At 38.0% G+C, this 13,099-nt stretch overlaps 5 protein-coding genes across 5 annotated transcripts in view; 1 reads left to right on the top strand and 4 right to left on the bottom strand.

Moving 5' to 3' along the window:
- Positions 1–286: 286 nt before the first annotated feature.
- LOC103447480 (probable disease resistance protein At4g27220) overlaps positions 287–13,099 on the bottom strand; it is a 27,909-nt gene continuing 15,096 nt past the window's right edge. The window contains exon 3 of the mRNA XM_070807687.1: positions 287–438. The gene's annotated coding sequence lies outside the window, so the exon portion shown is untranslated. The remainder of the gene's footprint in view (positions 439–13,099) is intronic.
- LOC139189213 (uncharacterized) lies at positions 658–3,469 on the bottom strand. Its single transcript, XM_070807690.1, has 2 exons — positions 1,863–3,469; positions 658–1,027 (listed from the first exon to the last, which is right to left on the bottom strand). The coding sequence occupies exons 1-2, from the start codon at positions 2,288–2,290 to the stop codon at positions 820–822; spliced, it is 636 nt and encodes a 211-aa protein (XP_070663791.1). The 5' UTR covers positions 2,291–3,469; the 3' UTR covers positions 658–819.
- LOC139189404 (uncharacterized) lies at positions 2,329–2,979 on the bottom strand. The gene is made up of 2 exons (XM_070808352.1): positions 2,596–2,979; positions 2,329–2,505 (listed from the first exon to the last, which is right to left on the bottom strand). Exons 1-2 carry the CDS (start codon positions 2,977–2,979, stop codon positions 2,329–2,331), a joined length of 561 nt encoding a protein of 186 aa, XP_070664453.1.
- On the bottom strand, positions 5,020–7,340 carry LOC139189403 (disease resistance protein At4g27190-like). Its single transcript, XM_070808351.1, has 4 exons — positions 5,853–7,340; positions 5,473–5,736; positions 5,182–5,328; positions 5,020–5,055 (listed from the first exon to the last, which is right to left on the bottom strand). Exons 1-4 carry the CDS (start codon positions 7,338–7,340, stop codon positions 5,020–5,022), a joined length of 1,935 nt encoding a protein of 644 aa, XP_070664452.1.
- LOC103422703 (18.5 kDa class I heat shock protein-like) lies at positions 10,161–11,136 on the top strand. The gene has a single exon (XM_008360765.4). It carries the CDS (start codon positions 10,540–10,542, stop codon positions 11,020–11,022), a length of 483 nt encoding a protein of 160 aa, XP_008358987.2. The 5' UTR covers positions 10,161–10,539; the 3' UTR covers positions 11,023–11,136.

Here is a 13,099-nt window from a genome sequence, read left to right as displayed (position 1 = left end):
TTATTCAGCTTTCATTAGTTACGGCTAGCTAGTGTATCATAATATTGTTCAGTTTATATGTGTGTGATCAATATTACAGTATATTCAGCTTTCCATCCTACAGACATGTCATTCAGCTAACACTTGTATGGTATCATAGAATTTTCATTATCAATTGAAATGCAAATATTAGTTAGCTAGAGACAAGACTTCCAAATTATCATTATGAATGGAAATGCAAGAATATAATCAACATCGAGCACAAATAAGCAAACACTAATGATGCGAATTTAGAAACAAACAGTAATAATCGCAATTGGAATTTATGGTACATAAAATAAGCAACATAAATAGTATTTTTGGAATGAAATTAGGGTGCAACAAATGTCCTTTTATTGGTTTGTACATATGATATAGTAAACGAATTGCTGTAGCCACAACGTTCTTTAAACTCTTTTCCTGCATGCATTGGAGAATATTAGAAATCACTGAAATTGGAATAAGTTGAAACGCTTGTGCTTGTTGTATGTGTTTCCAAAAATAGCGGTTTAAGGACTAAATTAATTTTTAAGCCACTTAGCACTAGGGTTATGTTTATTGTATACGTGTCTGACAAAGGTCCTTAATTGCTATTAGGTACCTCGAAAAAATGAAACAGGTAGCAGATTCTGGTTTTAGATCCAAACTGTTAAATTTTTTTAAGTGCTATAAATGTATGTATATATTATATAAAACATGGTAGAATATTTTTTTGAGTACTATATAGACAATTTTCATCAGTTTTTACTAAACCTAGAAGAAGTTGGAGATGGAAACATGCTAATCTTTGTGCTTGATCAATCAATTGTGTTCGTCGTCCCTGTTCATTTCGTCATCTTCATCATTGCCGTCGATTTTGTCATCGTCATCCTCGCCGTCGATTTCCTCATCTTCATCCTCATTGTCGATTTCGTCATCTTCATCCTCGCCGTTGATTTCGTCATCTTCATCCTCACTGTCGAGTTCGTCATCTTCATCCTCACTGTCGAGTTCGTCATCTTCATCCTTACTGTATTAGAAATAAAAGACGATGTTTTCTTGAGATACAATTGAGTTTAAAAAAAAATATATATATATAGGCACACACACACCTTAGTGTGCACATACTCGCATATACACACACATATACATTAATATATGTACGCTATTATTCAGTCTTTTGTAAAAACTTTAGAAATCCCACGTATACATCAAGAATTAAAAGATAGATGTTTTAAAAAAAAAAACATCTTTAAATACGCACATACAACAACAACAACAACAACAAAGCCTTTTCCCACTAAGTGGGGTCGGCTATATGAATCCTAGAACGCCATTGCGCTCGGTTTTGTGTCATGTCCTCCGTTAGATCCAAGTACTCTTAGTCTTTTCTTAGAGTCTCTTCCAAAGTTTTCCTAGGTCTTCCTCTGCCCCTTCGGCCCTGAACCTCTGTCCCGTAGTCACATCTTCGAACCGGAGCGTCATTCGGCCTTCTTTGCACATGTCCAAATCACCGGAGCCGATTTTCTCTCATCTTTCCTACAATTTCGGCTACTCCTACTTTACCTCGGATATCCTCATTCCCAATCTTATCCTTTCTCGTGTGCCCACACATCCCACGAAGCATCCTCATCTCCGCTACACCCATTTTGTGTACGTGTTGATGCTTCACCGCCCAACATTCTGTGTCATACAACATCGCGGCCTTATTGCCGTCCTATAAAATTTTCCCTTGAGCTTCAGTGGCCTACGACGGTCACACAATACGCCGGATGCATTCTTACACTTCATCCATCCAGCTCGCATTCTTACATTAAATACGCACATAAATGACTGAAAATTAAAAACCTTACATTAAAGCATACCTTGTGTCGTAAATATTCCTTAGAGTGGCATTGAGGTCCTCCTTCCATTCAGCCACTCCCAACGCTGTGCGTACTTGCAATCGGGGATGTGTGTCAACAAGCTTAGGAGCAAATCGCCTTAAGTTTTGGACCTTCTTAACCTCCAGTAACTCCAAAGACGACAACTTCAAAGTATAAGCATCACCACAAAAATAATTGAGTTTTGGCAGACTTTGAAGCTTGATGGACTTCACTTTAGGTAATGTAATTATTTCATCAGTTTCTTCTTCTGCGGCAACGATTTCTTCCATCTGCTCACACTTCTTAACTTCTACTTCCTCTATACTCACAAGGAGTTTGACTATGAACGACGAAAACAAGTATTTCAACTGGTTGCAAAAATCGACCTGCAGCGATTTCAAGTTTCCAAAACTGCTTCCTGTGAACATCGGCTGTGAACTACCTGTCTCCCAAACACACGTTAAACTTAGAGCTTATGTAACCGCAAGGACCTCAATTTATTGAATGCTTCAACAGAGTGACTACTTTCTTCATGCTTCGGTCCCTTGAGTTGGAAAATCACTTCCAATGACGCACAGTCATGTACAATAAGATTTTCGAGATTATCATTATCATTTGAGTCCCCAAGATTAGTTGGTGTAACCTAGAAAATTAAACATGATCAACAACAAGATACAATACTAATTAAAAGTTGTACTTATAGAGGTTAATTGAACCTAATTTAAAAGCTTACCTCCAAATTAATTGGATGTGGCAATATTTCAATGGAGCAGTGGGCGTTTGCTCTTAAATATGGTATGCATACACATCCAGCAGGGCACCAATTGGATGAACGTGTTGGAGAAGTACTGAAATCATGACTTGTTGAATCCTTCTCAGACTTATAATTCTCCAACTTCTTTCTTTGTGGAATTACAGCACCCAATGTCTTCAATTTTTCACATTTTTCCACGTGCATATCTTTTGTGGATGACCATTGAAATGTAAATCCCTCTGGACAAAAACTTGTGAGACGAGGCAGGTCTACTAGTTCAAATCTGTTCAGTCTCGGAAACAAAATCATGTATTTTGTCGCCTCTTCTTCAATTTCCTCTGTGATTCTGACTATAGTTTCCATGTCCGAACATTTTGATATCTTTACCTCTTCAAGATTCAAAAGTTCCCGGGCAATTAAATGCGAGAACACATATTCTGGACCATAACAATATCTTAATTTCAAATATCTCAAATTTTGGAAACCCTGAAATCCAAATGGAATGTTTTTCCACAAGTGTGTAAATGAACAACTCCTTATTGCCAACTCACGTAACTGAGGAAATATTGGAGTTGTCTGCCCATCCGTAACTATGTGGATTTTAAGATCAAATATCACGCCGTCAAACATCATAATATATGTCAATCCTGTTCGTCGCAGGAATTTCCGTCGGGGATGTCTTCCTGGCCAACAAGCACACAGCTCCCCGGGAGGTTGGCGCCGGTTGAGGGCTGCTGTCGGGCTTCTGCTTTCCTATCGGGCTTTGTCGGGCAAGTCTTGATCGGGCAAGACTCTTCGGGCAAGGCTCGTCGGGCAGTGCTGAAAGAGAATGACAGAGTTAATTTGAAAGGTGCCTTTGTGGGGCCTTAGGTATAGGCCTTGAGGCTCACAATCAAGATTAACTTTTGAGGTGCTCAGGCGTGCCACTGCCATCTTCAGTATGGTAGATGTCGAATGGATGTCGAGTTTTAGTTGTGAATATGTATATGCCCAAGAAACCGTGTTTAGACATGACATGTGCCTTTGTGGGGCCTTAGGTGTAAGCCTTGAGGCTTTCTCTCAAACTAAACCAGTGCTCGAACACATCATATTTGATCTTTATGATTGCAGAAGTCTTCTCACCATTATACTTCTGATTACCCGAGTCCGAGAGGTAGAGCGAACCCAAATGGGTGCTTTTGTGGGGCCTTAGGTGTAGGCCTTGAGGCTTCCCATTAGAGTTCGTTCTTATACTCGAACAGTCTAGACCGCAGAATAGAATGAATCCAAATAGGTGCCTTTGTGGGGCCTTAGGTGTAGGCCTTGAGGCTTCCTATCAGAATCTATTCCATATTTAAGCGTTCTATGATAATCATAATATAATAGAAACAAAACCAAGAGGTAGGTCGATTACTTGCGCCCCAAGTAACTTCGGACTTCTCGTTTATCAAGGACTGTCGTGGATGGGTTAAGTCCACATAAAGTTCTTTTTTATGCCTTGAGGCTAAGGACTTTTAAACTGATCAGATTTACATGCCCGAGGGCTTAGGACTTGGATCTGATTTGAGCACTGAAGATATATTCAAATCGGATCCAAATACTGAGAAAGCCTTTTCATCATTATTTTGCTAGAAACAACTTGCATATAACTGGAAGTATACAACATATTGCTAGGCTTTAAAGAATGAAAAGACAAAGACAAAGCAAAGAAGGTCGGGCAAGGTTAAACCTTATCAGTTAAGGCTGATCGTCTTACAGGTCCTTATCTTTGTAGTTTTGTCAAAGGTCTGAAAGCTTAGAGGGAGAGAGGGGGAGAGGGAGATACAAAAAGTGAATCGATACTACAACAAGTTCGAACAAGGTAGCAGAGCTATTACAAAGGTTTGAAGAGAAGGTTATCCCGCGGGGGATAAAGGCTTGTCCCGAATGGGATGAAGGCTTGGGCTGACTACAGCTTCGTTTTGAAGGCAAATATGGTTTTTGAGCAGAGTTTGGGCTTGTATTTGTTTGTTTGATTGAGTGTCCTTATTCTTGTCTTCTCTTCCTCCTTTTATAGACAACTTGGTTTGGCCTCCTGTAGCAGCAGCCTTGCCCGAATGCAGTTTGAGGGTAATGACTCATCAGCTTTTTTACATGTAATGCCACCATAAAGTACTTTATGGGCTGTGCAGTCTGGTCAGTCTATACCACTTGGTCCTTGGGTAGGTAAGGAAGTGGTCCTTATGAATTGTATCAAGTCAGAAAAAGCCCTTCTCTGCTTTCCTAGGTTTCGGCCGGGCCTTGATCTTCTATTCCTTCAGGCCTCCTTTTGGGCCAGCTTCTATCTTGAGCCCAAAGTCAAGTTTTAATCCAAACAAATCCTACCTTTTCTAAACTTGGTAACCATGAAATGCACTTTGATGGAAATATTGCTTTTTCAAATATTCATGCAGATTGATGCTCAACCCTTGGCGTTGTTTCCTGAAAAAGAAAAATCATTATCAGTTAAAGAAAAATTATACACCAACTTAAGCATTTCGTAACAATTTCAAATTTCCACAATTTGGTTGCCTCCTCATATCATAGAAATTGGAGAGTGGGACATACCTCTTGGTTGGAGTATAGCTTGTTGGCTTGGAAGAAACCAACCAAACTCGGTAGACCCCAGAGACTCAAATTGGTTAATTTATGGAAAGATATCATATCGGCTTCCTCCTCATGTTCCTTCCCCTGCTTTGACACAATTTCTTCCATCTGATCACATTCATAAATATATAAATCTTTGAGTTGTACCAGGTTTCTCGCTAGTGATAGTGAAAATGCATATTTTAAGATACCACAATCTGCCAATTTTAGGAATCTTAGGTTGCTCAAAAAGCTATCTGCAAGCTGACTAACTGACTGTATGAGAGGAAAGAGTTTTTGCTGGGTCACACTTGTTCCATTTGCAAGATACTCGGTAGTTGGACAATTCAAAACAAGCAAAATTTTCAAATCTTGAAATCCCTCTTGGTCTAAATATGTGAGGACACGGAAATTCTTAACATTGCTCAAAATCAATTTTTTAGATTTTTTCAACAAAAGTCTAACTGCTTGACTCTCCAACTCCTTTGCATCACTTTCATCAATCACCAAACAATTTTCGAATGCATAAATTGTCATCTTCCAAAAACGCATTGCCCAGTTCCAAAGCATATACCGAATCTTATTGTTGGGCTTTTCAAGACTCTATCTTTTGGCAACAAGTGGATGACACTGGGTATATTTATGGCTAGAACCTTCAAATGATCAGACAGAGACATCACCTCAGAAATGCTTGCCATCCCCTTATCTTCTCTTCCTCTTCCAATTTCCCATTTCGTAAAGCTATTAAGCATATACAACTCTTCAAGTCTACATAAGCTGGAGAAGATACCATGTGGAATCACCTCAAGATTCCTGCAATCTGTCGTATCTAACAACCTTAACTGTTTAAGTCGTCCAATTTCCCTCGGCAACTCATGCAAGGAAACACAACCACGAAAGCTGAGGATTTCTAAATTCTCTAAACTCCCAATAACATCAGTAGACATGCCATCAATTTTAGACCTATCTAGGCACAAGGTTCGCAGGTTCTTCAGTACTCCTAGTGGTCTTGATGAGCCTAGGTCTTTCATTTCCACCAAAGCTAAAACCTTCAGTTCTCTCATCGTATCACTAATGATGTCCATGCTACCTTCTGAAAAACGTCCTTTCATCTTTTGTAGAAGCTCAAGTTTTGGGCATTTCAAACCAACTGGAATCTCCAATTTGCCAACAAGTGAGATTGTAGTGTAATGGTCATATGTAGCTAAATTTGGCCACCTTTTATTTTCAGCATTACTTATCAGAAATCCATGTGGATCTCTTGAAGCAATTGATATGGCAACATCACGAACTACGTCGTGCATTTTCGTAGCCTCACTCACATAACTATCTAGCAACAAAAACCTTCTTTTTAGTTGGTAAACCAAAGAATGCACTCTATTTCTTGCATCTTCCAAAGTAACGATGCTGCTAAAATATCCTCGACCCCACCCATATCGAACCAAATACTCAATTGAAATATCATAATCTTCTGGAAATAAACAACAAAGTAAAAGACATGACCTGGCTTCATCACTCTCTAATCTATCATAACTCCATTTTATGCAAGAATAAACTTTGTCGTTCACTCCAGGGATATTCTCTGGCCTGGAATTACGCAGCTGATTAAGGGCATCATCCCATTCACGCTTGTTTTTCTTTTCTAGGGCTTTTCCAACAGTTACAATAGCAATAGGTAAACCTCCACATTCCTTCACGACATCTTCTGCAGTGGAACGTAAATCAGGATCATTGAAGGATTCACCTACCATTTCTCGAAAGAGCTCCTGTGATTCTTCTGTTGTTAAAGTCGGGACTGCAATAATTTGTTGACTTCCCATCCTGTTGCAGACTTCCGAATCTCTTGATGTCAACAAAATTTTGCACCCTTTATGAGTATCTCCATAAGGAAGCCCTATAGCCTCAAAATTAGGCTCTGTCCATACATCATCTAATACAATGAGGATCCTCTTTATTTCCATGAGTCTCTCATGTAGCTTTCGTGCTCTTCCGGGCTCGGATTCCACCTTAAATTCCAAGCCTATTTCGTCTGCAATTTCCGACTGGATCGTCCTAATACTTGGACTTTGAGACACAGTTGCCATTACAATCTTATCAAACAGGTTCAGTTTTGCCAATCTTGTGATGATTTCTTTTACCATTGTGGTTTTACCCACGCCCCCCATTCCACAAATCCCAATCATTCGTACTTCTACCCTCTTCAAACCCTCTATCACCTCATTCATGTTTGCCTTTCTGGACTTAAAATCCTTAAAACCTTTTTCGAATGTTGACCATATCTCTGGTGGAGGTGCAGGATGGGCCACATTTTCAAAGCCCTTGTTTTGGAGGTCAAGAACATCTTATTTAATCTTATGCAAATTTGAAAAGCAACCAAGGAATTTAAAAAGGAAAAAAATAAAATAAAACAAATGAAAACCCTAGAATCATATACTTTTATTATTAATATGCAATGAAATCAAGATATTAAAATTTGTTTTTAATCTAACATATGTTACTAGGGATATTTTAAACATCTAAAAATACAAAATTATGTGAAGTCAAAACCTAATCAATAAAATTGTTGATCTGGATCCTGAAATAGAATATCTGGTGGGCACTAGATTGTAAAACTAACATTTTAGTTTCTTAGTCAAGCAGGATAAAAACAAACGCCTAAAACAACAAATATTGGACATAACTAGAGTTTAAGAGAAGTACTACATACCTGTATCGTAAATCAACGCAATGCAATTGTCCAACAGAGTAAAATTGAAAATTTTGAAATCTATGCCTTGTTCAGCAACAAATCATATGTCTGGTACTGGTAGTGGTGCTTCACGAATTTGCAAGAAAATTTGAATGTTGAATGTTAGCATGCACAAGGAGGAAAGATGATGCACATCAATGCAAATATAAGAACAGATAACTTCAATGGGGAAGAGTTAATAAGAGCTTTCTAACAATATAAATAGGAGAAGTGTTAAAAAAAAATATATGTAAAAAACCCGAAGGCCCTGTTTTTTTTCTCAAGAGGTAAAGTCAATGAGTTTTTGTTAGGAAAATATACTATGATGAGTTTTAGTTAAAGAAAATTGAATTTCAAGGGGTAAATTCATATTTTCAATTGATGGTTTCAGTGCATGTGTATATTTATTTACTCTTTATTATTTTACAGCATATAAATTTCTAATAGTTTACATTTCACCACCATATAGTAGATGTGTTTTCAAACTTTTTGTATTGAGTGAGAAAAGTAAAAATTCGATTATGGGGGGGGGGGGATTAGCTCAATTTCAGTTGACGTGGATGAACATCAAAATGCATAAACATATAGTACAAACACCTAAAACAACAAATATTGAAAAGAAATGAAGTTTCTAAGAACATACGTACCTGTATTGTAATCAACCAAATGCAACTAACCGGTAGGGGAAAAAAATGAAATTGTGAAATCTATGCCTTGTTCAACAACAATATGTCTGGTGTTGGATCTGGTACTTCACGAATTTGCTAGAAAATATAATGTAAAACCAACACTTTTGTTTCTTAGTCACACATGGGTAAAAATAAACACCTAAAACAACAAATATTGAAAAGAAATAAAGTTTCCAAGATGTACGTACGTACTTGTATTGTAAATCAACCCAATGCAACAGTTTGCTAGAGTAAAAGTGAAATTCTGAAATCTATGACTTATTCAGCAACAACTCATGTGTCTGGTCTTGACATTGTTACTTCACGAATTTGCTAGAAAATATGAATGTTGAATGGTATCATGCACAAGGAGGACAGATTATGTTACCTCAGCAATGCAATGAGCAGATAACTTCAATGGGGAAAGGTTAATAAGAGTTCTCTAACAATATAAATAGAGAAGCAAAAAATATATATTTAACGAGCATTACCTCAAGAGGAGGTGATTCTGAAGTAAGGTATTTTTATTCTTTTTTAACAAGAAAAAGACAAAGGTTATTCTTTTTTAACAAGAAAAAGACAAAGGGAAAGAGAATGGGATGCATTGCTTTCGAACCCACTTTGTATTTCTCTTTATCAAAAAAAAAGGTGAAAAAGATTTGGATACTTTGCTTACGAACCATATGGTATTTTCTTTAACAAAAAAAAAAAAAAAGGATAAAGTGAAAGAAAAATTGGATGCATTGCTTCCCAACCCCACATTCTCAAGGCACAATACATGGCTTGAGCCATCCTTATTCGTTCGTGGCATCACATTATTTTACGGTACAAACATCACAATTAGAATTGATAATCTATTTCGAACAATAGTAGGGCTACTATTAGTCGTAGCATATAAATTCTATACAAATTCGTTTGAAAGTGTTTTTTTTTCTTCTACCAGTTACAATTAAATGGAATCGAACTATGAACCAGCCTAATCCTAGTAACCCATTTTCCAACCTGGTATCACAAGCTATCAGAATGTCCACCTGCAAGGCACATCTAGGAAGACCATTGTTTCTGTGGTAATTTTTAAGAAACTCCTTCAAAAGCATACTATTGTCTCCAATTCGCCTGCCTGCGAAGAAAGCAAATTAAGAGCTGCTCACAATTGAGGGAAGGACATCCTAACCAACAAAATCTCAAAGCCATTTTTTTTTAAATCTCAATTGTACGCCATGGGTCTTGCCTTTTGCTGCCTAGAAATCCTTTCTCCAGTTTTAGAAGCTTGGTTAACACTTTTCATTCAAACTGATCCAATCAAAGCTTTAAAATTTAAAATCGAATTTAAGATTTCTTACTCACAAATAAAAAAAAAATCATTAAAATATAGTACTAAGTAACCATCATATTACTTAACTGTTGGTACGTAATTTGCTTGTTTGGGCTATAACTCCCTTTACCTTTAGATAAGCTACTTCATGAGATGTTAAATGTTATTGATATTTAGTTGATATTGTTAATTTAATGGAACTATTATTATTTATCAATAAGTCCAAATAATACATATCAAAGATTCAAACGCCCCGCTTATAACTTGCACAGTATCTTCAGTTTTAACCGTCCGATTAAATCGAACGGCCCATACAACCCCCACACTTAGGTTTTTGGGTCCACCATTCATCATCATGAAGTCAACCGTGTTGTGTGAGTAACTCACACAAACGTCGGATTATTCTTAAGCGTCCTGAGAAAGTTCCAATTATTCTCAAGCATCATAGAAAGTTCGAGAAACTCACACATACTTTTCCAGCCTCATCCTCAAGTCTGTTCTAGAAAATTCTTCGGTTCCTTATAAATATATCAAATCCGCTATTTCTGCAATCAGTCCAGCAAAAGCAATATTTCTGTAATAATTCTCAAATTTCTCTGCATCCAAACCAACCCCATCGGTTTTTCAGAATGTCGCTAATTCCCAACTCCGGAGGAGGAAGCAGCAGCGTCTTCGACCCATTCTCCCTCAATCTGTGGGACCCTTTCAAGGATTTCCCGTTCCCTTCCTCCTCATCACTCTCCGCATTTCCTGAATTTTCTCGGGAGAATTCGGCTTTTGTGAACACTAGGGTCGACTGGAAGGAGACCCCCGAAGCCCATGTGTTCAAGGCGGACGTTCCAGGGCTGAAAAAAGAGGAGGTGAAGGTGGAGGTGGAAGACGACAGGGTGCTTAAGATCAGCGGAGAGAGGAACGTGGAGAAGGAGGATATAAACGACAAGTGGCACAGAGTGGAGAGGAGCAGCGGCAAGTTCTTGAGGAGGTTTCAGCTTCCGGAGAACGCAAAGGTTGATCAGATTAAGGCTGCCATGGAGAATGGAGTTCTGAGTGTCACTGTTCCGAAGGCGGAGTTGAAGAACGTTGACGTCAGAGCCATTGAAATTTCTGGTTGAAATTGTGATATTTTTTTTTTTTAAAGATTTTATCTATGATTATCTGCTCAGTCACAAATATGTATCAGAAATAAGAGTGCCAAAGTTATATCACGAATATGTATTTGATTTTGAGCACTTGTCCCTTTTAACTGTAGCAAGACGTAATGTACCTGGGATTCCTGGTCGTAGTCCCACCATTTCTAATGGAGCACCCAAATGCCGTGGTGTGATTGTTGGTTATGTTGCTTCTCAAGACTTCGAGCCACTTTCTTTGTACAGGGTAATGATACAACGGAGATGCAGATGGATGCATTATGATCAATAAATGTCGAAATTCCAACAAGATTTCAATAACGATAAAAGCCACAAATAATGCATCCATCTGCATCATGATTGCAGCTGCATCATGATCATCTCTTGGCTGTTAGTTGAACTCAGCTTTGAGATCGGCGAGCATGGTTTCCAAAGTCGACACTCGCGATTCCATGGTGTTCCGGGGTCGGCGAGGCATACAACAATGAAGGATTGAGAGGAATCGACACTGGCTGATACCAATGTTAAAACCTTGCTCGGCTTCTTCACAATTGCATAGTACTTTCTTGTATTACACAGAGATTATTCCAATGACCCCCTCCCAATTACAACCGACTTCCTTATATGTAAACTACTTAGCTTCCTCTGTAAGCTATCATCCGACAACTTACAACCATCTTATCTACTACTAGAGCATCTCAACCTTACATTTGTCATATTGAGATGATGACAAGTGGCATCCTAACATACTTCAAACTATGATCTTACTATGGGCATGCTACAACAGAGACCATCTTGATAGTGTTTAGGTTTCTGCTTCTGTGAGTTCAGCTTATTCGAATGATTACTTGCTAATTAGCTTCTTTCTTTTGATGTAATTGTCACAATTGTTCTTATCATTTTGCTTCTTACTGGAATGCTAAATGAGGCAGATCACGTATATAGTAGAATGCGTATGCTCATATGAAATACGAGAAAATCTAGTAAAAGAACAAATCTTGTAGTCACCAATATTACAGTCCATCTGAACTCAAACATATCGATCGTTCTACGTTTAAAGTTTTTACAGTCACACTTTCTGTGGCATTTACATTAGTGGAAAGTGCGAGGTCCAATGCAAACTAAAGGAAGTGTGTTTGTATGCAAGAATTGAGCTCCTAGGTCGAAAAGTTGATATCTTGTGTGCCATGTATTTTTTATGTATGCTTCTAATAAAGATGTAAATGTTTACATTATGCATATGGATTAGTAAATGATGATGAGCATTTGCATTCTTTGATTCCGTCACAAGTTTATTTCGCTTATATATTTGGGAGATTTTCTCTACTCGAAGGATGATAATTTGGTAAAGTTCTTAGGACCTTGCACGCTATACCCTCTGCAAAGGAAATATCCAAACTTAGGCAACAGGAAATATAATCTAGATAAGCTGCATCATAGATGGATTGGTCAAGGCTGACTTGCTTGGTAACCAGGATGAGGAGAAGATATGCAAGAACAGCAAGCTAGTTCAAATTTCATTTTACTCATCATGGTAAGCAAATGGAACGACATCTTGATGACATGACTTTTTTTCCAGAAACAGAAATAGAAGATTGATGGCCTTTGAAATCACTTACAGTGATTGTATAGCATTTTCCTCTATATTTTTTATATTTGTATGCTGTTGGTTACACTTCATTATGTTTGTTCAAAATCCTCATGGTACATTTCTTCATTATGTTGCGTTATGGTTGTAATTACTTGTCTTGTCTGACTGATATGTTATTTTCTGCCTATGCATAATTTTATTCATATGATTTGCAGAACCTGCGAGATCTGTGGAGTAACTGCATTCAACATTTCAGGTGACCAGATTAACGAGGCAAATAGCAGTACTGCCACAGCCGCATCAGTACCAGCACCACCCATGATCCAGGTTGAAACCTGAACCATGTGGCATGGCCGCTGCATTATGAATTTCCTTCTTGTCTGCATGATCCTTGCCTTCGTAATTTCATGGCTTTTTCACTTCAAAGTGCTTTCATGAACACCAGCAGGGGAAAGAAAAAGGCTTCTGTGA

The sequence above is a fragment of the Malus domestica genome, chromosome 11, assembly GCF_042453785.1.
Source record: "Malus domestica chromosome 11, GDT2T_hap1".
Taxonomy (NCBI): domain Eukaryota; kingdom Viridiplantae; phylum Streptophyta; class Magnoliopsida; order Rosales; family Rosaceae; genus Malus; species Malus domestica.
The sequence above is the reverse complement of the archived record's forward strand: the minus strand, read 5'-3'. Positions and strand labels throughout refer to the sequence as shown.

Bases quoted from the DNA above. Each gene is read 5' to 3' on its own strand.
- LOC139189404 (XM_070808352.1), bottom strand. From the start codon at position 2,979: ATGGAAACTATAGTCAGAATCACAGAGGAAATTGAAGAAGAGGCGACA. The intron at 2,506-2,595 runs GTAAGCTTTTAA...TTAATTTTCTAG, and splicing joins CACATCCAATTAATTTGGAG to GTTACACCAACTAATCTTGG.
- LOC139189213 (XM_070807690.1), bottom strand. From the start codon at position 2,290: ATGTTCACAGGAAGCAGTTTTGGAAACTTGAAATCGCTGCAGGTCGAT. The intron at 1,028-1,862 runs GTATGCTTTAAT...TTTCTAATACAG, and splicing joins AGGAATATTTACGACACAAG to TAAGGATGAAGATGACGAAC.
- LOC139189403 (XM_070808351.1), bottom strand. From the start codon at position 7,340: ATGGTAAAAGAAATCATCACAAGATTGGCAAAACTGAACCTGTTTGAT. The intron at 5,737-5,852 runs GTTCTAGCCATA...CGTTTTTGGAAG, and splicing joins CTCTGTCTGATCATTTGAAG to ATGACAATTTATGCATTCGA. The intron at 5,329-5,472 runs GTTAGTCAGCTT...GAATGTGATCAG, and splicing joins TCTTTCCTCTCATACAGTCA to ATGGAAGAAATTGTGTCAAA.
- LOC103422703 (XM_008360765.4), top strand. From the start codon at position 10,540: ATGTCGCTAATTCCCAACTCCGGAGGAGGAAGCAGCAGCGTCTTCGAC.